This window comes from Cylas formicarius, unplaced genomic scaffold, assembly GCF_029955315.1.
Source record: "Cylas formicarius isolate icCylForm1 unplaced genomic scaffold, icCylForm1.1 PGA_scaffold_5__7_contigs__length_24384050, whole genome shotgun sequence".
Lineage (NCBI taxonomy): Eukaryota > Metazoa > Arthropoda > Insecta > Coleoptera > Brentidae > Cylas > Cylas formicarius.
This window is the reverse complement of record NW_026844341.1, coordinates 10,158,365-10,181,667: the sequence shown is the minus strand read 5'-3', so window position 1 is coordinate 10,181,667 and position 23,303 is coordinate 10,158,365. Positions and strand designations below refer to the sequence as shown.

Below are 23,303 nucleotides of genomic sequence, written 5' to 3'. Positions count from 1 at the left end.
TCTGATACAAGTGTTCGTCGAATCCTGCATGATCATTTAGGTATGCATAAGGTAAGTGTAAGATGAGTTCCTAAAAACGTTTCGGCTATTCAAAAACAACGCCGTCTCGAGTGTGCGCGGTCTTTTTTGGACGGGAGATGAAACTATGGTTCTCTATTATGACCATCTATCGAAAAAAGAATCAATGGAGTGTCGTCGTAAGGGTGAAGCACCTCCAAGAAAATTCAGAGTCTGCCAGTCAATAAAAAAGGTGATGGCCACGATCTTTTGGGATTGTGAAGGAATTCTTTTGATAGATTTTAAAGAAACTAATACCATTGTCAATGGTAAATATTACGCAACATTATTACATAAATTGCGAGGCTGCATACGTGTAACACGTCGAGGAAAACTGACCAGAGGCGTGCGTCTTTTGCACGATAATGCACCTGTCCATACTGCTGGTGTTGCACAAGGTGCCATTTTAGAGTATGGGTTCCAACAGATAGATCATCCTCCCATGTAGTCCAGATATGACCCCCAGCGACTATTATTTGTTTCTATATTTGAGAAAGGACTTACGTGGACGGCGGTTTAACGAAGTTGAGTTAAAAGATGCTGTTTTAGTTGATTTTGCAGATAAACCAAAAGAATATTTTTTTATAGGGATTGAGTTGTTAATAAAGATTATATTGAAAAATAATAAAAAATTGTTACTCTATTTTGTTTCTTTCATATTCAGGCCGGGAAATTTTATATTTTTTATTTTTTTATGTATATTTAAAGAGAGGGAAATAACTAAAATACCTATGCCAGATGCACCTGATGCTTGGTGATCGTCACTTATAAATTTTCTTGAGCTTGTCACAGTTGTCATAAAATTAGATATTTTTGGAATTTTATTCAGTAAACTTTCTTGTTTTCAAGATTCTTCTGTTTTTCTTTTACGATATTCTGCCCCGCTGAGTTTTTTTCGATAACTGCTCATTGTCAATTAAAAAATTAAATTCAGAAAATCTCTAAACTTAGTGGCCGGAAATGTCTAACTCAAAATAATAATTAAAATTTTTAATGATAAAAAACACAACACTAAAATTATGTCGCTTGTACTCTTGAGTGGATTTCGTAACACTGAAACAATGATTGCGTTTTGTTTATGCTTAATTTTTATACGTAAAACAAAGTAAAGTCAAACGTATCAATACCTGCTACTTGTTTTCAGTAAATATGTGTATCAAATTTTATTTATCGTCATAACGATATCACATAAATAAAAATATATATCAAGATGTAGACAATAATTAAAATTTTCTTTTTTACGAATTATTTTTATTTTTCGGAAAATTACATATTTATTTATATTATCTTGTAGAATTCATTTTAAATAAAAAATATTTTTATATATACAAACAAAAAGTTGAACTTTAAATGGATACTAAATACTAATTTATTTATGTTAATTCTTCATGATTTTATTTAATACCAAAAACAAAATTAAAAACCATTAAACAATATTAGACGTTTTTTACATGTAAGCGTTTCCGTACTAGAGACGCAAAAAGTAAACGAAGCTTTAACGTTTCTCAAAAAAATGAATGTTCCTTTTTTAAATCCTAATATCAATATTAAACTCACGAATAAAAAAGTTAATTAAAAAATGAATTTTTGGCCAGTCCTTGGAATGAATGTGACATTTTATCAAGTTTAAAATTTTGACATTCTGAAAATTTTGCCGCCCCCCCAAATTATGCCGCCCTAGGCCGGGCCTCGCGGGTCTTAGCGTAAATCTGTCCCTGTATATTGTGATGTAGTGATTTAGATATTTATACTTACCTACATTGTTACCAATCGTGTCTGTCGAAAATATCTATAAATAAATATCATAGGCGTAGTTGCCAAATGGAACTATGGATACGAAACCGTCCAAAAATATTATTGTATGGAGAAAATAACCTAACGATGTACTCTTAACTAGATGCTTATACTAATCATAAAATACTTCCGCTAAAAGATAAGGACTGTATTTTTGTCCTAATCATTTGTTTTTATTTGGAAAAATTTTGACATTGAATCGAAGTAGTTTGTTACAATTTTAATCGAACATTTTTTGGTAATATAGACACGTATAAAAATTTCTATACTTTGTTTTGGTTAGGTTTGCTGTTTTAATAGATTTCCGAATTCAAAAATAAAATAAACTATTGTGCGTTGGATACAGTGGTGGAAAAAAGTTTGGGAATTTTTAATAATGTTTATTATTATTAATCCTTGAAGGGAGCCAGAGCTTTTTCATTTCAATACAAGAGAAGCCACCGATACACCTTTCTATCACGTGTAACAAATGTAAAGGAATGTTTGTTCTTTTTTTTGCGATAAAGGATTTGTGATTGGAATAAATATGGAAACTTTGTGTTCTAAATTATAGTACAAATATTGTGTCAAAATAGTTATCTATTATGTCCAGTTGCCGTTACTTTTCATCTGATTTTCGACGAAAAATTGTAGATTTATATGAAATGCAAAAAACACGTCGGTTTTTGCAAAGATTTTAAATATTTCTAAAAGTGCTTTAACGAAAATATAATTCCGAATATAATTCGGAGAAGGGAGCAAATAAAACGCTGAACAAAAGGACAATGATTTGAAACAAGCATTCAATTTATAGAATGGTTTGGAAAGAAAAACACCAAATGGTCATCCCAATCGCCAGATCTGGAATTCCTTTGAACGGGAACCCTTTAGTTTCATTAAATCAGAGTGCCAGGTCTATTTAGCTGCTGGAGCCTATGCTACAAAATACCGAAAGTAATAAATTAAATTTTTGTAAAATATTTTTCCGCAGAATAACAAAAGTTTCCGTCGTTTGAAATTTCTTTAAAACTTAGAAATAAAATTCTGAATGAATCAAATACGATTTTAAAAAACATTATAATTATGTAAACGGTGTCATAATTGGCTGCTCATGATATTAAAATGTTTTCATACTTTTTCCGTCACTGTTCCGAACCCTTTTCCATTAGAAATAGTATATTATGCAACAAGTGCGGTAAACGGCATTTGACTCGCGAGTTTTTAATAAACGAGTGAGTTAAAAAGTTGCATACTATACTTTTTCTACGACCGTTAGTTTTTGGGTACATTTTCGTAAAACAACACAAACGTCAAAATTCAAAGCGTGGGAAATATCTCCGAAAACATCCGATCGCTTCCAAACCCGTGCGGTAAAATCCCGGAAATGTCCGAAATGGCTCGGGTTCGTGGGAAACGAAACTAACGTGGTAAAGTGACGCTTCCCGCACGCTAGATCGGTGGGTAATTAGGTATTTTACAGACGGGAGTAGAAAAAATCCATTGAAGAATCAATTAATGTATTAAAATTAAAAAGTATTAAAATCGTGATATTTGCCGGGTTTTTCTATGAACCGGTGACCGGTTTGTGAGACACAAACCCGAAAACAGCTGTTACGCTGTCTTTCCAAATCGTGTATTGGCAACATCGAACGGCCGATGCCGGAAAAGATCCGACACGTTTTTCAGTACGAATTGATGCGCGGATTGAAAACTTTAACTGGCCGAAACATGTCGCGGCGAGAAAAACCAGAAGTGCGGATTATAGTTTACATTTGGGGCGATGCGGTGGTGATCTATTTGTGATGTTGCTCGCGGTGTTTAGGTAAAGACGATTGTGTGACGCGAGTGTAGCATGTGGATGTGGAGCAGCTGCAGAGAGAATAAAACGCCCCATTTTTGGTTAGATAAACGAGCGGGTTCGCGGAAGACTGTCGGTCAAAATCATTCACACTTCGACAGAGTGTAGAACTTCCGAAGGGAAATGAGTATACGTCCATAATGTAACTTTTTCTATTCCCGTCTGTAAAATACCTAATTAGCTACCGATCTAGCGCGCGGGAAGCGTCACTTTACCATGTCAGTTTTATTTCCCACGGATCCGAGTTACGTCGGATATTTCCGGGATTTTACCTCACGGATTTGGGAGCAATCGGATGTTTGTGGAGGGAGTTGGAAGGTGGAATATTGGAGACGTTCCGACTGACCGCGAAGGAACGTGAAAACTGATCTGCGATAACAATTCAGAGCAGTCTATTGCATACGATTAAGGCCAGTATTTCGAATCGCCTTAAGAGAACATGATGATCAAAACATCTCTGTGGACATACACCATCACACCTAAAAGCTAGATATCTGAAAAATTGCCTTTGAGCTTTTTCTAACTGAATAATATATTTATTATATATAACTAAAGTAGATAGCCTTTGGTGCCTGCTCGCTTGTAAATTCACTGGCAAATCATTGGAGCCATCACTTCACAAATTATCAAACCAAATCAACCAACCGTATTCGAAAAACGAACAGAAAAACATTTGTCAACATTCAATGGCAATCTGTTGAGTTTACACCAAGAGTTAACAATTTGAAGATCCCTCTGAAGAAGGTGACGGTCATCTTGATTACGGATAACTTTGGCATGAATTGGCGAAATTATGTTGTTAAGGTAGATGTCGCGAATAACGACATCGCATTTAACTTTAACAAGTATACATTGGTTATTGCGACTGTTTTCATCTGCTTCCTATCGTATGTTTTCACGCCGTTTTATCAGTTTTCGCATTTTCTACTATTGCAGCAAAACATGGGACAAGATCCAAACTTATTCAAGTAGTCTCCAATATAGCGACAAAGAAAATTAGAAAGCGAACTGGCGTCAAAAATGCGAGTGCAAAATTTCAAGTGTTCAGTTGGTTACCAACACAGATGGCGCGAACTTGTATGATAATTGGTTAAAAAATGTTGGGTTTAAAATCAGCGCAGAGATTTAAAGGTGAAAAATGCAGTGGGCGAAAAATACCGAAGGATCGAATAACTCTCCTACTAGCAGCAACTATGACAGGGGTAGAAAAGTTAAAATTGATCCTAAGGTACGGCGAAAAATCGCGAAGAACATAAAGACTTTGCCTGTGGCATACGAGAACGGCACAAACTCGTGGATGACTAATTTAAAGTTTACTGCACAAAAGAGAAAGATTCTGCTTGTACCGGATAATTGCAAACTTCATCCTAATATGCAAAATTTGAAGGCAATAAAACTAGTGTTCCTTAAGGTCAATACCACAGGTATTCTTCAACCTTGAGATCAAGGTTTTATCTCAGCCCTAAAAAATCATTTTAGAAATATTCAAGTTTTAAAGATTATTAAAGATATTGAATTTGTTTTTATAAAACTTCTGGGCTCCTCCTGCGTCGCTTTTTATTGAGTCGAACTAACGTTTCGCAAATCATCCTGTTTGCTTCTTCAGAGCTTGAGTGAAACTGGTTCGCGTTTTACTCTGTACCGGCTTTTATATTGTTTGAGGAGGGCGGAGTTAAATGAGGAGCATAAATACCGGCTCGGATGATTCCCATATTGGTGACAGGTAGAGACCTGAGTCGCGGTTAAGATTGTTAGGTTATTTATAGATTTCTATAAACTCCCGGATTTTTCGTTAGTACAAGAATTGATTTATCGAATAAAATTTTATGACCGGTTTCGTGATTGCGTTCGGCAACTGCTGATGAGTTTATTTGTCTTCTTTGAGCCTAGTTGATATTTTTCGTCCGGTTTCTCCAATGCATTCTTTGCCGCATATACATGGAATGCTGTAAACCTCTGGCATCTCAAGTGGAATTTTGTCTTTGACGGATCGAAGATGTCGAGAGATTTTTGGACAAGTGGTAAATCTGGTTTTGGCGTTTAATTTCTTTAAAACTTTTGATATGTGGTCAGTGATATTTTGAATATATGGAACGACAACAGTGGCAAGAGACATTGCTTTCGGTTTCATTGCTTCTGGAAGGTTGTGGTGAAGTGTATTTTGTGATAGAACGCTTAATATCTTAGAGAGTAGAGGTAAGGTGTTTTAATTGGTTGATTGGATGATTTTTGTGACAATGCATTAAGGTATCGGTCTGTGTGCGTAAGTTTCTGTAAACGCAATGACCCAATGTCAGGTCAGATTTTCTATTGATAAGAATATCTAAGAATGGGAGGTTGTTATTAGTTTCTATTTCAATGGTAAAACGTATGTTAAAGTGTATAGAGTTTAAATGTCTAAGAAAATCTACTAGGAATTCTTGATCATGATCCCAAATAACAAAAGTATCAATGACGTAGCATAATTTTGATTTTAGATGGAAGGTGTCGAGAGCTTTCTTCTCAAAGGCTTTCATAAATATATTCGCGATGACTAGTGATAGTGGACCCATAGCTGTTCCCGACGTTTGCTCATAAATTTGACCGTCATAAGAAAAATATGTATCAGACAAACATTTTTCAATTAAGATGAGAATATATCAGAAATGATGGTGAGAGTTTCAAGAATAGAAACTTCAAGTAAAGAAGGATTTTACGTCGAAACTAAGCAGAATATCTTGTGTATCTAATGTAATGCTTTTTATTTGTTCAGTGAAGTACTAATCTGTCAGTTTTGCCTGTAAAGGGTTTTAATATGGAAGCTAGATGTTTTGCTAGAGAATATGTTGGAGAACCAATGGTGCTGACAATAGATCGAAGGGGTAATCCTGGTTTGTGAATCTTTGGGAGTCCGTAGAGACGAGGAATTTTAGAGTCACTAGGGGTGACAGTTTTTTTCACGGAGTCTGATAGAGAAGAAGCCTCAATAACAGATTTAAGGTTGCGATCCATAGATGACGTAGGATCTTTATTAAGTTGGACGATATGATCCGTCTGTAAGAATATCTTGAGTCTTTTCCTGATACTCAATTGTGTTCATGACGACCGTAGAGCATTTCCTTTATCTGCTTTTAGGATTACGATGTTAGGATTAGATTTTGGTTGGTGCGATGATACATTGATCAAAGTGTTTGGTAGTTGAGAAGAGTTTGATGGTTTTCCTAGTGTTGACGTTAAATTTTTAAATTTCAGAATGTGATTCTGGGTAGAAGATAAACGCAGATTTAAAGCTTTGTCATGAATCATGTTTAAAAGCGCATCGAACTCGGATGGAGACAAGATGGAAGCAATTTCAAGATGTAGAGACAGAAGTCTTATTGATTAGGTCTATTTCCTTACTTCCTTACGGGTATAATGAATTCTTTCTCGAAGTAAAGCGAAACTAGATTTTCGAAGAATTTGATAAGCGGACGAGGTTTTGACATGATGGGATATTGTAAGAAAATTGGGAATGACGTTATGGTCTCTACAACGTAACAAAAAGGTCATTGTACAGAGTAAAAAGCGAGCCAGTTTCGGTCAAGCTCTGAAGAAACCAACAGGGTGATTGACGAAACGTTAGCAAGTTGTACTCAGCAAAAACCGACGCACAAGGAATCCAGAAGTTTTATAAAAAGTATTACAGTAGCCCGTGGAAGTTTCTTTGAAAAAAGATATTGAATCTGGTTGCGGTGTAGTGTTGCATATAGAGATGTATGTTTTTCTCTTAATTTTGACAAGTAACCTGTTATTACGGCGATCGGTTGTAAGGACTTAATTTCCTAGGTTCCAACGTTGTCGTTATGACCTATATCTACCGTATTAATTTAGGAAAAATTGAAAATAGTCAAATGTATTGCTAACAGTTAAGTAAAGAGACTAAGATCTAACACAAGACGTGTTCATACCAACCAACATAACCAACTCGCAACTGAATTTTTTTCCGAGGAAAAATTAAAAATGAAAAGTAGCACTTTTTTTAGATAAAATGAATTTGAATTTGGCATACGGACAAAAAGTTTTTTTAGGTACGATAGTTTGTAATTGATTGTTTCTATTTTAATTTCTTACAAATTCAAAATTTTTCCATCACAGAGAAAATAAAAAGAAATTTCTTAAATTTTTAGTTTCTTTTGCGTGGAAACTCATTAAGGACTTATGAGCCCAAAATATACCTCTAATTAACTGTGCGGCGCTAAATTAAATCTATGGACATGCCAACGGCGGACACTGCGTTTCTAGAAAACATCCGAACTTCTGTTAAGTGCCAGAGAAAATTTGGATAGTCGAACTGTCCCAGTTCATTAAGTTTTTCGCATCTGGATCTCCACTTTCTTTTTCTCGTTTCATTTTTACCGAACAACACTTCGTATTACTTTGAAAGTTTTTTGCTAGATTATTGGTACTAATGTTGTTGAATCATGTTTATATTGGGTGTGCGGAAAGTCTCTATGTTACTATAGAGTAATCTGGATTCGTCGGCACTGTTTTGATTCGGTTTGGATTCCAAAGCAACTTCCAGGGTTTTTTGGTATTCAGATGTTTTTTTTGTGTCTTTGAAAGCCTCAGTATTCCGCCTCATGCGCAGTTTCGCCTCGTTGTTCTTTTGCTTAGAAATTCCGTTTCCGAATTTGGCTCTATCCAGAATATGGTCATTATCTACGTCTATCATTCGTTGTTCGTTGTAGGCCGTATTTCCGATGTTGCACAGTGGTTTCAAAAATTAAATTCTCTGTCAAAAATCCCAGCACTTTTGGATTTGTACCAAAATTGATATCTGTCAAACAAAAACAATGTCATTTACAAGATGGCGGCTGACATTTGGTTAATTTGACAAAAAAATGCCTTCTAAAAAAAGATTAATTATAAGGGTTACGTTGAGAAACTAAATTTAGAAAATATTTACAAATTGTCATAGATTATTCAATATTTCTTAGGTAAAGTCTGTTCATAGATATAAGAAAGTGACTAACTGACACGAATTAAGGAAAGACCCGGGCAAACTGTAAAAATGTTGTATGGCCGAACAGGTACGTACTTTGCTTAGAATTTAATTATTCGGGGTTTTGTTAGGAAAGATACTAAACAATATTTATTTATTTGTGTATGTATTTACATTTAAATCTAAAATAAAATTACAAATTATTTTTATTACCTACTTAAAAAACTTAAAATGTTCTAATTATAAGCTGTAAGAATGAAATATGGCCAAACAGGTCCGTACATTGCTTAGAATTTAATTATGAGGTTTTGTTAGGAAAGATACTAAACAATATTTATTTATTTATGTTTAAATCTAAAATAAAATTACAAATTATTTTTATTACCTACTTAAAGTACTTGAAGTTATTCACATAATATATCTAATTATTATTTGTTCTATATTATTTGCAATATGGATATTCGATTGCTCTGCTTTTTCTATATATTTAACAGAATTTGCCCAACTTTGTGGAGGGATGTTAAAAACTTCGGTTTCTATAAGTTTGAGAACATTGGAGTTAACACGGGGAAAAACATTATTACGACGAATGGCAGATTTCAGTTGGTGCCAAACATGTTCAATGGGATTAAATATACAGTGGTAAGGTGGAAGCCTTAAAACTGTATGCCCTAGATTTTTTGCATAATTATCACAGAAGTAAAACCCATGTGTTGAATACACTTCCATAAGGTAGTTCTGCCACATTTAACACTGGTTTCATCTTTTTCAAGCCTCCTAATTAAGATATCTAATGTAGGCACGCTTTGTTCTCATATAACTGGTAAATTTTACGCCGTATTATATCTTGATCACTTTCATGTACAATCGAGAAAATGTCAGTATCGCTTCTTTTTTTTTTCATCGCTGAAATGGGATTATTCACAATTTTTCTTAATTTCGTTTCTTCTAAAGATGCTTGCTTGCTGGCACCACGTTCAATGAGAGTCAAATAAACATTGTTTATAACTTCCTTAGTCTCAATAGAATAGTGTTTTCTACATTTGGGCGTGAGCATCTCCTGAGATACACAAGACTCGCACATATTTTGCATAATTCACACACGATTCAACACACGAAATAATAATGATTACTAATAAACTTAAACTAAGTAGTATACCAAACCAAAGAACATTAAACACAGGTAGGTATAAAGTTATTTTCTATTACGGACCACAATTTTACCTGAATTTAAATTCCGAAACTTTAGGTAATAATAATATATAATAATAATAATAATCTTGGTGCATTGTATGTTAATTCCTTGGATAATCCCATTCAAAAGCAATTGGTCACTTTCTTATATCTATGAACAAACTTACTTACTTAAAATAAAAGATAATGCGATTCAATATATTAAATATATTTATTGTTACCAGAAGAACTAAAAGACATTTAAGTATTTCTAAATTAATGTAAATTAATGGTCTACTTAATAATTATTACTCGGAATTTAAGTATTACTAATTAAGGGAAATTTAAGGACTACTAATTATTATTCTGAATCAATCTCACTCAACTCGGAATCAATTTGAAAGTGTGAGTCAGGTAGAGAATCTTGAGAACTGCTAAGGCTTCGGCTGAAAATTGTTTCAATTTTTTCTTTGGAAGCTTCCTAACACCAGAGATATAAGGATACAAGAAGTCTATTGAAGGATACAAGAAGTCTATTGAAAACATCTTCCATTGTTTTTACACGAGAAAACTTTCTAGAGAAATCTTCATGATACTTCTTGGTAGTACCGCATTTTCTACTACTTGTTTTCCATATATTTAATACATTATTATTATTATACTGTTGACAGCTTGTAACTTTTGTGTGATTTTAGAAAATAAGAGTAGAAAATGACGCCTTCATATCTTCACGAATATTTATCGTTTTTCTACTACGTCCAGCAATCAGATAAATCGTCTCTTAGGAGACCCTTCACCATTTCATAAATGTCCTTTCTAGTATATACTAGTTCCTGGCAGAAGGAGCCTGAAACAAAGAAATATATCTTTTTTAATTTTCTATACAAGGTATCATTATTGCATGTAGTATATATCATATTTTGTGAAATCTGAAAATATAATCCGATTCTTGCTTTATTCTTTTATATACAGGATGTTTAATATTATTTTAATTGTTTTAAGTTTTAAAATTGAACCTGTGTACAAGGTTATGATTTAATTACTAATTTTCTCAAAATAAAAATGTCAGTCGATACCAACAATTATGTATCTATGTATTATTTTCGCCATACTTTCAACGCGTTTTCAGTCAGCTGTGGCTAGAGTGGCAGCTAGTGCCTGCAAAACTGCACCAAATTTAAAAGATAATAAGTCATTCTGTTAGTTCAAATCCTAATATGTGTGGCATATACTGGTATATGCTGCTTTTGGACCCTTTCTAAATAACTAAAAATCAAATTTACATACCTGATGCAGTTGCTTCCATAATGTGAGAATACTATGAAAAAACCTGAGTCAAAATAAATTCAATTTATTTTAAAAAAGAAGTCCCAATCTAAAAGTCTCTGAACACTACCACTCTCAAAAAACCCTAAAACTAAAATTAAGGTGGTAAAAGCCAAATATTTAAGGACGTTCCCATTGTTGGGAGGTAGCCGGGACCCTTTACTACCTGGCCCTTTTATTGAATTTCCCAGAATAGGAATTTTGTTTTTAAACCTACCTTTTATGACCAGTTTTCGGGCGACCACGGTGTGTTGGGTTTAAACACTTATTTTTAACGAACATATCCATTGCAGGTATATATCAAGCATAAGTGGGGCGTGTATGAGAAACGGGTGATTAATTTAATAAATTTGGTAGCAATTTCTTTCCATACTTCCGTTTTTTCCAAATACTATGGCCGAAATATTATTGTGTCTATTCATACTACTCTACAATAAATGCAAAAGTATGGTTGGTCTAATTGGAAGGAATTCAGCTAAAATGAAAATACTAAACGAAAGAAAACCACAGCAAAGGAGCGGGTGTTAAAAATACAAAATATAAGGCCTACCGAATTGTGACTGAATCGTAAGTGACTTTATTTATCATTAAACAACTTTTTGATAGCTTTTAGAAAAATATTGAACAAATTTTTTTTCTGCGGCAACCAAAAAGTGATTTTGTATCAGAGAATACGCAATATAGATTAAAATTTAAATTAAAATTAGTTATTCCCTTATTAATCTAAGTTTAAGGGCAGATTTGAAATTATATTTTCTTTTCTTCTTTGTTTTTTTTTTTTAAATAAAAGCGATCGCCGAAGAATGTCCGATTTCGCTGGATATACATTTCCAAACACAAACTAACCGAATGGTTGAGACATAAATAGATTGCATTATACGGTTAGTATATTAAGAACTTTCGTTAAGCTCGGACATCCCGAGTACATCGTCCTCGACGAAAAGACAGGCTTATATTTGTCTTGTCTTGTCGCAACGCCATTTAACATCCCGGAGTCGACAAAAGGTTTTGAAATATATCGCGTAAAACCTTTGTTGTCTCGCGGTTATAGCGGATCCGCGCGATATGTCCGGGAAATTTTTACAGTTTCTCAGAAAATTACCAGTTTTCAACATCCTCGCCATTACTTGCGTTCTCGGACTGTTTTGTCACAAAGCCGTGACTTACATCGTGATTTATCCCCTTTTCAGATTAGTCTTCGGCACTCTTTATCCCGCTTATGCTTCGTACAAGGCTGTGAAAACCAAAAACGCCAGGGAATATGTAAGTACCACCCACTTGTTTTGTTATTAATCGTTAATTTTAATACAATTTTTAATGGTAATAATGTGTGGTCAAAATTTAAAAAAAAAACATTTAATTTAAGCAATTCTTTCTCATTTAATATTATTGAAAATATTAAAATATTATATTAACAAAGGCGCTAGGCTCCATCTCAGAAAGTAATTGTAAAGACTTGGGCGTGAAGAACTATAACCAAAGCGGCCAAGAGAAAATGCTGGAAATTATTTTGTTTTTAGAACGGCCGTCAGGGGGCGTAAGCGCATTGTTTTATTTTAAATCCCGCTTTTTGAGAAATAATCTTGTATTCCAGAGAACTGAAATGAACATATTTTTTAATTTTTCAAATAAACGACTACTGTAATACTATTTACAAATCTTCTGGATTGCTCCTGTTTCGGTTGTTCATAAATCGAACTTGCTGACGTTTCGCCGATCATCCTCTTGGCTTCGGGAGTTTCAGTTAAGCTCTGAAGAAGCCAACAGGATGATTGGCGAAACGTCAGCAAATTTGAGAACGTGGTGGGGGCGTGCAAACATTTTCGAAATAGATGTCAATAACTTTAAAATGGTTGAACGCATTTCGTCAATCTTGGAATCGTCCCTTTTGGGATATCGACGCCATATTTTCTCAAAAAATTAAATAAGGGCTAACACGCTAGTAAAAACCGCACGTCGATATCGTTTTCCTAACCTATAATGTAAGTAAAAGAAATAAAAACAATAAAATGCCGCCATCTTTTCGAATCTTTTCGGTATACTTACCATAAAATATTAATATTCGCTCTTTTAGCCTTGTATTTAAAATGTCATTGTTTTAAAAATAAACACGAAACATGTCAAGCACTTCTACAGATGATAAATCCTTTTTTTTATAAAAAAAATTCTCCGCAATATACAATATAAATAGCTGCAATGATTGACACTTTAACACCGCCATTATAATTTTTACAATTTTGTTTTCCAAAGCACACTTGGATTTTTGAAATATTTGTATGTTAACAGTAAATTTAGATACACGGTGTGTTCTAATTGAATGTGAATAATTAAGGGGGTGATTTTTGGATTCATTTTAAAAAGAAAATGTCTGTATCTGTAATACCACTTTAGATATTTTAATAAAATTTGGCAAGCAAGAGGGATTATTTACCACTAGTTTTTTTAAAATACACCAGTGGTGGTCGTACGGAACTTTTCTTGTTTCGGCATTTTTCGAATTTCTCTTAAAATAAAAATTATTCTTAGAATTTCCAATCTTTTCTAAAGAAATTTAATTTCTTGTTTTTTTTTTATCCGATGTGCGATTTTCGCTAAAAAAAGAATAAAAAAAGATCAAATCAGTGGCGTGGCCTGTCTATGAACAAATAATATTTTGGTTAACTGTACCTACTGGTTAAAACGTGAACTTTTTTTTGTTAAAAATAAAATATCCATCTAAAACAAAATATCTAGTTTTTAATTTCCAACTAGTGTAAAAAAAAATTAAGACTGTTCTTTTTAGGTTTACAGCTTGTTTGAAACAACATAACATTCGCGCACGTCACTGATTTCCTTAAAAAAAAAGACATTTGCATTCATTGATGAGCAGATTTGATCTCGTTTGTTTCTTTAGAAATGATTGGAGATTGTAAGAATAATTTTTATTTTAAGAGAAATCGTAGCATACCATAAATGGTGTATTTAAAAAAAATGTTTTACACTAAATAATGCGTCTTGATACATAGTTAATGTGTGCCAAATTTTATTAATTTAATTAATTATCTAAAGTGGTATCTTAAAGTCAAGACGTTTAGGACATATGTTGATATGAAGTTTTCTATTTAAAATGGACCCAAAAATCTCCCCTTTAATTATTGGTATTCGATTAGCAAACAGCTTGTATATTTTGCACATATTACAGTGATATCACAGAATTTTTTTTTTTTGGAAAATAAATTTTACTCCTAGTAATGTTGCAAAAAGACCGCTAGCTGTAATGCAAGCATTAAACATCAATCTGCTCATGGCAGCATCAAAGTACCAAAAATCGTTTTTTATTAAGTGGCAATTTGTTTCTCAAACATTATCTTGGAATTCCCAGATAACCAGATCAAGTTTTCAAATTCCATCTAATGAATTTTAAAATATTTGTTATGATTATTAAAATCCGAATATTTCGAATACTCAAAACATTATTAATATTAAATGTGTTTCAAGAGTAACGTTACAATTTTTAGTTTTTATTGACAGTTCGGCCATAATTTGCTTGCACATATACTTGTGACATATCCCAAGGGGCAATGTGCCTTAACGAAACGTTCTATAAATATAAACTGGATGGATAAATTATTTTTAGACTGCCGCCGCCATCCAGAGGGCGACCCACATAAACCGAAAGATATTTTCCAAGACATAAAAAAGAGTTAAATGCAAAATTTTTTTCGTTTTGCTATATATTAAGGAACTTAAAATAGATTTTTTCAAAAATTTTGATCGGTAGATTTAACCACAAGTTTTCGAGTCTGCCCTAACGAATTAATATATTCTAAACGTTGCCGCTTCTAATAATAACAGATGGCAACATTGTTATCTTATATTTTGTTACATTTTGTTACAGAATCACAGCTTTCTGTAAATTATTTAGTTATTGTTTAACACTTTTCTATTTAGTGCGCTTTTCATATATATATATATATATATATATATATATATATATATATATATATATATATATATATATATATATATATATATATATATATATATATATATATATATATATATATATATATATATATATATATATATATATATATATATATATATATATATATATATATATATATATATATATATATATATATATATATATATATATATATATATATATATATATATATATATATATATATATATATATATATATATATATATATATATATATATAAAGTATTGGAAATAATTGCTCAAATATAGTTTCAAATGTTTGACAGATGGCAAAGTTTGATGCCAAAATCTTGAGATTTTTTACAAAATTTAGTGTGTTGTAGTCGTAGTCTATGACGTTGCGAACAAACGTCTTCATCGGCCCATTTCGATCCCAGTTCTCGAGATATCGGTGCTCAAAGTTGAACAAAGAGGAATTTTAATAATTTTCCTATGATTTCAATAATACTCCTTCACTTTTTTGACAAAATTGTTGCGGGAGAGTTCTGTGTATTATCTTTTTTTTTTATAAACTTTAAAAAAATATTTTTATGGAGCTTTATTTTATTATAACTAAGTATCGAGACAGGGTTCATTGGTCTCAAAACTCTTGGATTATGGAAACTAAAGACCAAAATAGCTTAGTCAAGTAAAAAGTTAAGTTTTGTCTAAATATGTAGAGGACACTCGTAGAATAATCTTTAGTGATTAATTAACATTTGCGTAATTACTTTTTTAATTTATTTTTGAGTACATATCAAGTAGAGCACATTATAAACTAAAGTTTTGAAACTTTAGCGTCCGTCTTGAAAGAGTAATTGTGAATAACAACGGTTTTCTATATGTTCAAATAGAGTCATAATTTAGAGGAAAAAAATTGAGGAAACCGTTTCGAGGGGGTATTAAACAGATATAATCAGAAGAGGGCAGTGAATCTGTGTTTAAGTCAAGAATTATTTCGATTCTCCATAAAAGTCTAACATACCTTGGACCATCTATCGCACGGTATATAGTTTCAGTGATTTGGTTTAGGACATATTTTGAAAAAATTAAAGTACTTTAAGAAGCTTTGAGGTTTATCTAAAATATGTCCTTATTTACTATAGAATTCAAAAATGTGTTAACATGCATTCGGGAAAAACAACTTTTGTCGATAATTTTCAAAAGTAACTATCAAGGGCCTGCGTTTTTGTTACAGGTGAAATGGATGATGTACTGGATAGTATTCGCTTTCTTCACTTGCACCGAAACGTTCACAGATATATTCCTTAGTTGGTAAGTACTTACCAATAGAATCGAATTAGATAACGGTAACTGATATGTAACAGCGTCAGAGTATTAAAAAGAAATGAACAATATCTGTCAAATTATAATGAATAGGTTTTTCGAAGAGGGGACACTGAAAACACTGATATTTTATTTAATCTCTCATTGCAAACACCAGAGGTAATTACATATAAAAGTAAGATTTACACATTAAAACTTGCATGCCATTGAAAGGAAAGAAGTCAAAACAGTGTGTTGTATTACACTTATATATCACTCGCACACTCAACTATTTTTTACTATTTAGAATATAATATACAAACATGATGTTTTGTCCATCTTGTCTATCGTTTAACCAATCTACTGTAAATATTTCCAAGTATTTCATATGAGCTCATAAGGGAATACGTGTTAGTTCTCCTCAGGTACGGATATTAAAAAAAATTTTACTTTTTATGTTCTAAGGGTGGACTGACCATTACAGATATCTTATTTAAGGGTATTTTTCCTGACACTCGGGATACAGTTCCTAATTTTGTTTATAGGTTCCCGTTTTATTACGAAATAAAAATACTTCTTGTGATATGGCTGCTTTCGCCCGCGACAAACGGTTCCAGTATCCTATATAGAAAATTCGTCCACCCTACTCTGAGCAAACGGGAAGAGGTAAGCAAACCCCTTATTTCCTTATTATGAACAGGTATTATGTTTCTAAACAACTAGGTTCGTGAAAATAATCTCACATGGAAATCTTAAAAGACGACCTTCGGTGACGTCATAAGACGGTAAATAAACGTAGGACAAAGCTAAATTGAAATTTATCTGTTCAGGTTGGTTTTTAACTTGAGTTTTGATTTTCAACATATTATTTCGTAGATTGCCAGGGGAGCAGAAAAAAGCTACACCTAACTTATGTCGGAAATAATTTCTATTTATTTTTTTCGGTCGCCGCGCAAGACTTGATGTTGTAAGCAAATTTGTTGCTTCAGTTAGAGGTGGCTTTATTCAATTTTTACTAGACCGTTACTGGTACTGGCACCCGCATCAAATCAATCAATAGATTGGAAAACCATTCGATTGTTAAGGTTGTTATTGCCGATGTTGTCCCAATACAACGTAGCAAATTACCATTTTTAAATAAAATTTTTGAAAAGTTTTGGTATGTGGCAGAAATGATAAGACTTAAGCATAAGTATCTTCCACAGGTAACCAAGAATTCCGGAATAATCTTATTATATCTTTAGTTTTTTCAACTACAGTTTAAACTGTATTGAAATGCATTTGATCTGCCATATTCATATTGCGGGTTCATTAAAACCGTGGTCTTTCGTCAAGTTTAATGCCAGTTTTAGCAATTTCTTAGTTTCTAGAAAAGAGTATTCAAAACATTATTATGATTCAGTTGGATCTCAAGAGAAGGTCACTTTCCCTCCCAGGTACTCGGACACTCTGTATAAAAAAATCCCAAGTTATGCATCGTTTTCAACAAGTAGATAAACAAAGAGAGTTCAGGAGCAAAACTATAACAAGACAAACAGGGTTACTCGTCGTCGATTTGTTGATGCTCTTATCGGCTCAACAGTTTCATTCAAGCCACGTTTTCTGTTATAGGAAATCGATGAATACATCGAAAGGGCCAAAGTGCAAAGCTATCGGCAGGTGCTCGATCTGGGGTCCAAGGGTGTGACAGTGCTCATGCAGACCGCTATAAAGGTAAGGGTTGCGATTATCAGGACGGCTGCGCATGATTGTTGTTTTTTTTTTAATAAACCTAACACCGCATTCAGCACAAAAGGCTTGTTTAAAGTTTATTTGGAAACTCTTTGATGCCTCTTTTTTTTGCCCTAGTTTATCTTTCGGTGTCAGTGTTTACGAGGTAGTGGCGATATTTACCAAATTATTTATCCTATGACTTTTGAAGGTCTTGCTTAGTTTTGGTTAGTTATCTGATAAAGGAAAATCAAAAATCGGAAAATTTCAGAAATCAGTAATATTCATTTGGTAAAAGTCGACATTAGCATGTTCATGTACTAATTAGATTAATTTCATCCCTGCATAGCTATCTACGATATTGAAAACCGGTAAGTGAGAGATCAAGGCAACGGGTTATTGCAAAACGTCAGAATATATTGTTAAATTAAACAAATCAAATGACATATTATTGTTTCTTATTCTTTTATTACACAACGGTCGAACAGCAACTATACATCTTTTTGAATTTGGTGTTGGCAGTTCAGGTTCGGTGTTCAGATAGAGAGGTTAGTGCTCTTAATTCTCTCTCTCTCCCACTAACTCGTGTTCCTATTTTACCGGTGAGTTATATTAACTAACTAATCAGCGTACAAATTACAATCCATTAAAGAGAATCGTCCAAATGGACGTCTTTGGGGGGGATATCACCCCCCAACAAATTAAAAGAATTATAGGAGATGGCTCTCACATTAATGAACTAGTTGAAAAGGAAATTATTTTGTACGAACACGAAGATGCTGGCCCCTTCATAGTCTATATTGAATCCGCGGAGAAATCTGATCGTAATATAGGTAGATTTAACAATCTTAAAATAGCAAGAGAAATTTTTAACCTTCATCTCAAGGACGTTAAAAAAATTCATAACAAAGGTAAAAACCCTATAGCGATAGAGTTTTTTAGATATGAAGCAGCCAACAATCTCCTAAAAAACCAACATATTTTAGACAAAGGTTTTAAGGTCTTCATTCCATTTAATTTTGTCACAAGTAAAGGTATTGTAATTAACGTAGATATAGATGAAGATATCGAAAAAAATTTTGAAAATATATGCAAATCTTCAGCAAAGATAATTCAAGCCAAAAGACTTAAAATAATTGTAGATAACAAGACTCAGTATAAACCAACCGGTACTGTCTTATTCACATTTCGAGGGGTTCTTCTACCAAAACACATTTACTTTTATGACCTTCCCCTTCCGGTAAACGTTTATATCCCCCCTGTCACTCAATGCTATAAATGCGTACTCTACGGACATACCAGGAAAAATTGCAAAGGAAGGGAAAAATGTTTTAATTGCGCAGACCCAGAAATGTCATTTTTGCAGAAATGAACACAGAACTACTTCGAAAAGCTGCCCCGAATTCAAACGACAGTACGACGTACGAAAACTTAACCTTCTATGATGCCAACAAACTATGCGCTAAAACCTACAATAATAATAATGCAGTATTTTCATACCAACCAAACGAATTCCCTTCTTTAAGAAATAATACGGTTAACAAGAATGAGAATTACCCATACAGGAACATTATATCCCCTTCCCAAAGACGGCTAGCAGACTTCACCAACAAAACTAAGAGAACCTACTAACAAACGGTCTCAGGGGAACCCAAACAAAAAAAAAGACTGATCCACAAAAGCTATGACAGACAGTCCCATGACGACAATATTTACTTTCCTAATTCTAGACCGGAAAGAACACACGCTACAAATTCCCCTATATTTGACGACCCAATCTACAATCAACATTCCAGAACTACCAAAGAAATTAATGCCTCAAGTAAAAGTGGCCCTCAAGACATCCCTCTGAATTTACCCTCGACCAGTACATATAATTTAAAACGATATGATGATAACCCTACTTATAGATCCATTAAGGAACTAGTCCTAAATTTACCAGAAGAAAAACAACATGAAATTAAAAACTTTATCCTTAACTATATGAACCTAAGTAATTATACGGATCTTGACGACCCTTGTTTTAATTAAATTTTAATATAACTAAATAAAATTCAATGAAAAAAAAAATACTTCAGTGGAACCAAAAAGAAGTATCAATTCAAACAGAACGGAGCTAATCTCATTAATCAGTTGCCTATAAATGAGATACCCGATCTTGATATCTACAATTCTTTTATAAAGCTGGGCATCAAAGCCCCTCTTAACATATCTGCTGTAATAATTAAACCCAATAAAAAGATTACAGATATCATAATTTCCTTTTTAAACTTTAATAAAATTAAACTGTAACGTTATATCTATCATTAATATTTTCAGAATCCATTATCTCCAACAAATCCAACCTCTATGCCCTCTTCCCCCCCATATGTTTGTATTACTCCCTTACCGAATAATTTACTCTTTATTGAGCAAAGTAAATAATATAAAACATCTAAGTGTAAAAGTAGATAAGAGTTCCCAGGAGCTCTGCTCGTCAAGCTGAGGACTCCCCTAATGAGCTGGCAGACTGCCTAGTTGCAAAGCCAAAATATTGACAAGAAGAAGAAGAAGAAGAATTTTGTGTTTTTTCTAGTCACAAATCCTTTGGGCCTTATGGGCTATTAATTATTATAATTATTATAATGTTTAATTCGCATCATATCTAAAAAAAATATTATAGTTAATATTTCTTATTGTATCATGTCACTTTTTAAATGAGTATTCCCCTATCAATCTAATATTTTTTAGTGTCGCCGTTTGTGTCGAAAAGTAGCGACAATTTTAATCATTTTTGTAAAATATTTCCCATGTTTCTGACTTTTCGAGATATTATTCTCCATATTTTTCTACCGAAACAGACCTTAATGTAAAATATTATTGCTGGTGATTTTTTTCATCGTACACAAAATTGGCAAGAAGTTATTTTTTCAAATATTTATTATAAAACACTCTCGTAGATAATTAAAAGCGCCTTTAATTCATATATAAATATCATATTTTTATACATAAATGGTAAAATTTTCGAAATAAAAGCAAAAACAAAATGTTTAACGAAATTTGAAAAGTAAAGAAAAAAGAACTGAAGATATTCAAATGAAATTCCGAAGGAATTTGTTATTAGTTAAAGAGTGTGTACGGGTTGAATTATTGCAAACATGTACGCCTGTTTGCGTATCCCGACCGGCCACGGACAAATCTGAAAAAAATTGTTCGAATAAAAACTTTATTTTGTAAAAGAGCTCTTAATTCGTTCACACTCCATAAGTAATAAAAAAAGGTTTCTTCTGAATTTATTTCAATTGATTTTTCTTCACTTTTTAAATCTCGTTATTAAAACATTTTGTCAATGTAATCTGTTTTAAATTAAAAAAATTAGCAACATGTCAAAAGTTGCTAATTATAGATTTATGAAAGTACAGTCGAAACTCTATATAGCAAAATTGAAGGGACCGCTTTTTTTTTCGTTATAGGCACTTGAAAAATAACAATACGCACACGTGTTCTATAATAAGTAATATTTAATTATTTTATATACATATTTTAACATCTACTTAGGAACATTTTATATAAATATTTAAGAACTACATTTAATGTGAAATAATACATAAAAAAAAATGTCTAACAGCTTAACTGAATATAAAGCTTGTTGAATAGTTGGTTGTGGTCTCATACCAACTCTTCATCATCTTCTTTTGGTGCTCTTCCTCATCCTTTCTTGCTTGTTGTAATATGGCTTCATCTGTCAAGTCTGCTGTTGCGGACCAATCCTGATCTATCACCATGAAATCTTGCAACTCCTCAGTTGTAAACGTAATTGTTGTTTGAAACTGCTTTATCCACTCGCTTAGTGGCTGATCATCTTCCAAGTCCTGTTCGCATTCTGTCTCGATAATGACGATAGAAGTGTTGAATCGATTCTGCTGTCACTTCTTTCCAAGCTTTGCTAATATGCATCTAGCATATGAATAGAAAATTTTTTCCTGTATCGACTCTGAAGAGTTTTTATTACGCTCTGGTTCATCGGCTGTAAAATACTGGTTGTTTTGGTTGGAAAAAATGCCTATTCAATATTGGGTAGATTTGGAGTATGGGGATGTGCAGGGAGTTATCTAAGAGAAGTAATATTTTTCTTTTCTTTAATTCTGCATCCCATTTCCGTATCTCGTCTTAAAAAATTGCGATGTCATCCAAGTAGACTTGATTTGCTAGTAAGCAACCGGCAAATGCTTGATGTTCAACTCATATTGCCAGCTACTAACACTATTATACGTTCTTTAGAAAGTTTTCCATCCACACACTTTTCGCTTCGAAATTTAAGAGTTTTAGCGGTCGTAATTTTCTAAAAATACCAGTTTCGTCACAATTAAAAATGTTGTCAGCAGGGTACTCTTCTGTTAGTTTTGGCCACGTCTTCTCCAGCCAATTGTTAGTGAAGTCTCTGTCGATATCACGGGCTGCACCACTTAAAAATGTATACAATGTCTCTGTTTGAACTTCCCCAAAGATCTTTCCGACGCCTTGAAATCGATAATGCGAAGCTGTTTTGCAAACTTTTCTGTTTTTGTTTTACGTCTAGAGAGTGGTACATATTTTTAAGACGTTGCTGTTGTAACCACTGCAACATTGCTCGATCCAAATCTTCGAATTTTGGCTTTCTTAGTTTTTTACTAGAACTGCTTGCTGCTTCGCCATGAATGATTTTTTCTTTGCACTTCGAAATTGTGGATACAGTCGGCGGTGTAAGTCCGAGAGAGGCATTAACATAATCGCTTATTACGAGAAAAATACTTAGGACGACCAGGTTCTCGGTAATTAGTTTATTAGGGTAACGAATTCTAAAAAGGTAAGAAACTCTATTAATTATTAGTCGGCTTACATTCAATACTTTGTTAGCTGATGTGCCATTTATTCTTTCGGTATACAGAGTGAGAAATTCGTTGTTCAGAGTGGATTAATATATAGCTTCTTATGGAGACCTAATAATACAACAAATTTTGTTCGTAATACAGTTTTACGTTGTACAGCATTTTGTTATCCGGAGTTTCCTCTGTATTTTACAAAAAACATCAGAAAGTTATAGTCCCATCTAAAAAATCAAAGTTGTCGCCAGTTTGAGATACATGCTACAACTCTGCGGTATTGAAAATCGGTAAATCTACAGAGGAGGGTCAAAAAACTATATGATCAAATCTTCAGCGAATTGGCACACCCAGCCTTATAGAAAATCTACGC

At 33.0% G+C, this 23,303-nt stretch overlaps 1 protein-coding gene across 5 annotated transcripts in view; it reads left to right on the top strand.

The window, feature by feature from the left end:
* The window catches only part of LOC132702550 (receptor expression-enhancing protein 1), a 43,254-nt gene that overhangs the window by 5,482 nt on the left and 14,469 nt on the right, over positions 1-23,303 (top strand). For 4 of the 5 annotated variants that reach the window (XM_060671255.1, XM_060671257.1, XM_060671258.1 and 1 more), the window contains exons 2-5: positions 12,338-12,410; positions 16,312-16,388; positions 16,925-17,045; positions 17,991-18,092. In XM_060671255.1, the coding sequence (XP_060527238.1) occupies positions 12,338-12,410; positions 16,312-16,388; positions 16,925-17,045; positions 17,991-18,092 (373 nt within the window). Of the gene's footprint in view, positions 1-3,533; positions 3,653-12,337; positions 12,411-16,311; positions 16,389-16,924; positions 17,046-17,990; positions 18,093-23,303 lie in introns of those variants that run through there. The other variant, XM_060671256.1, reaches the window with a different exon arrangement.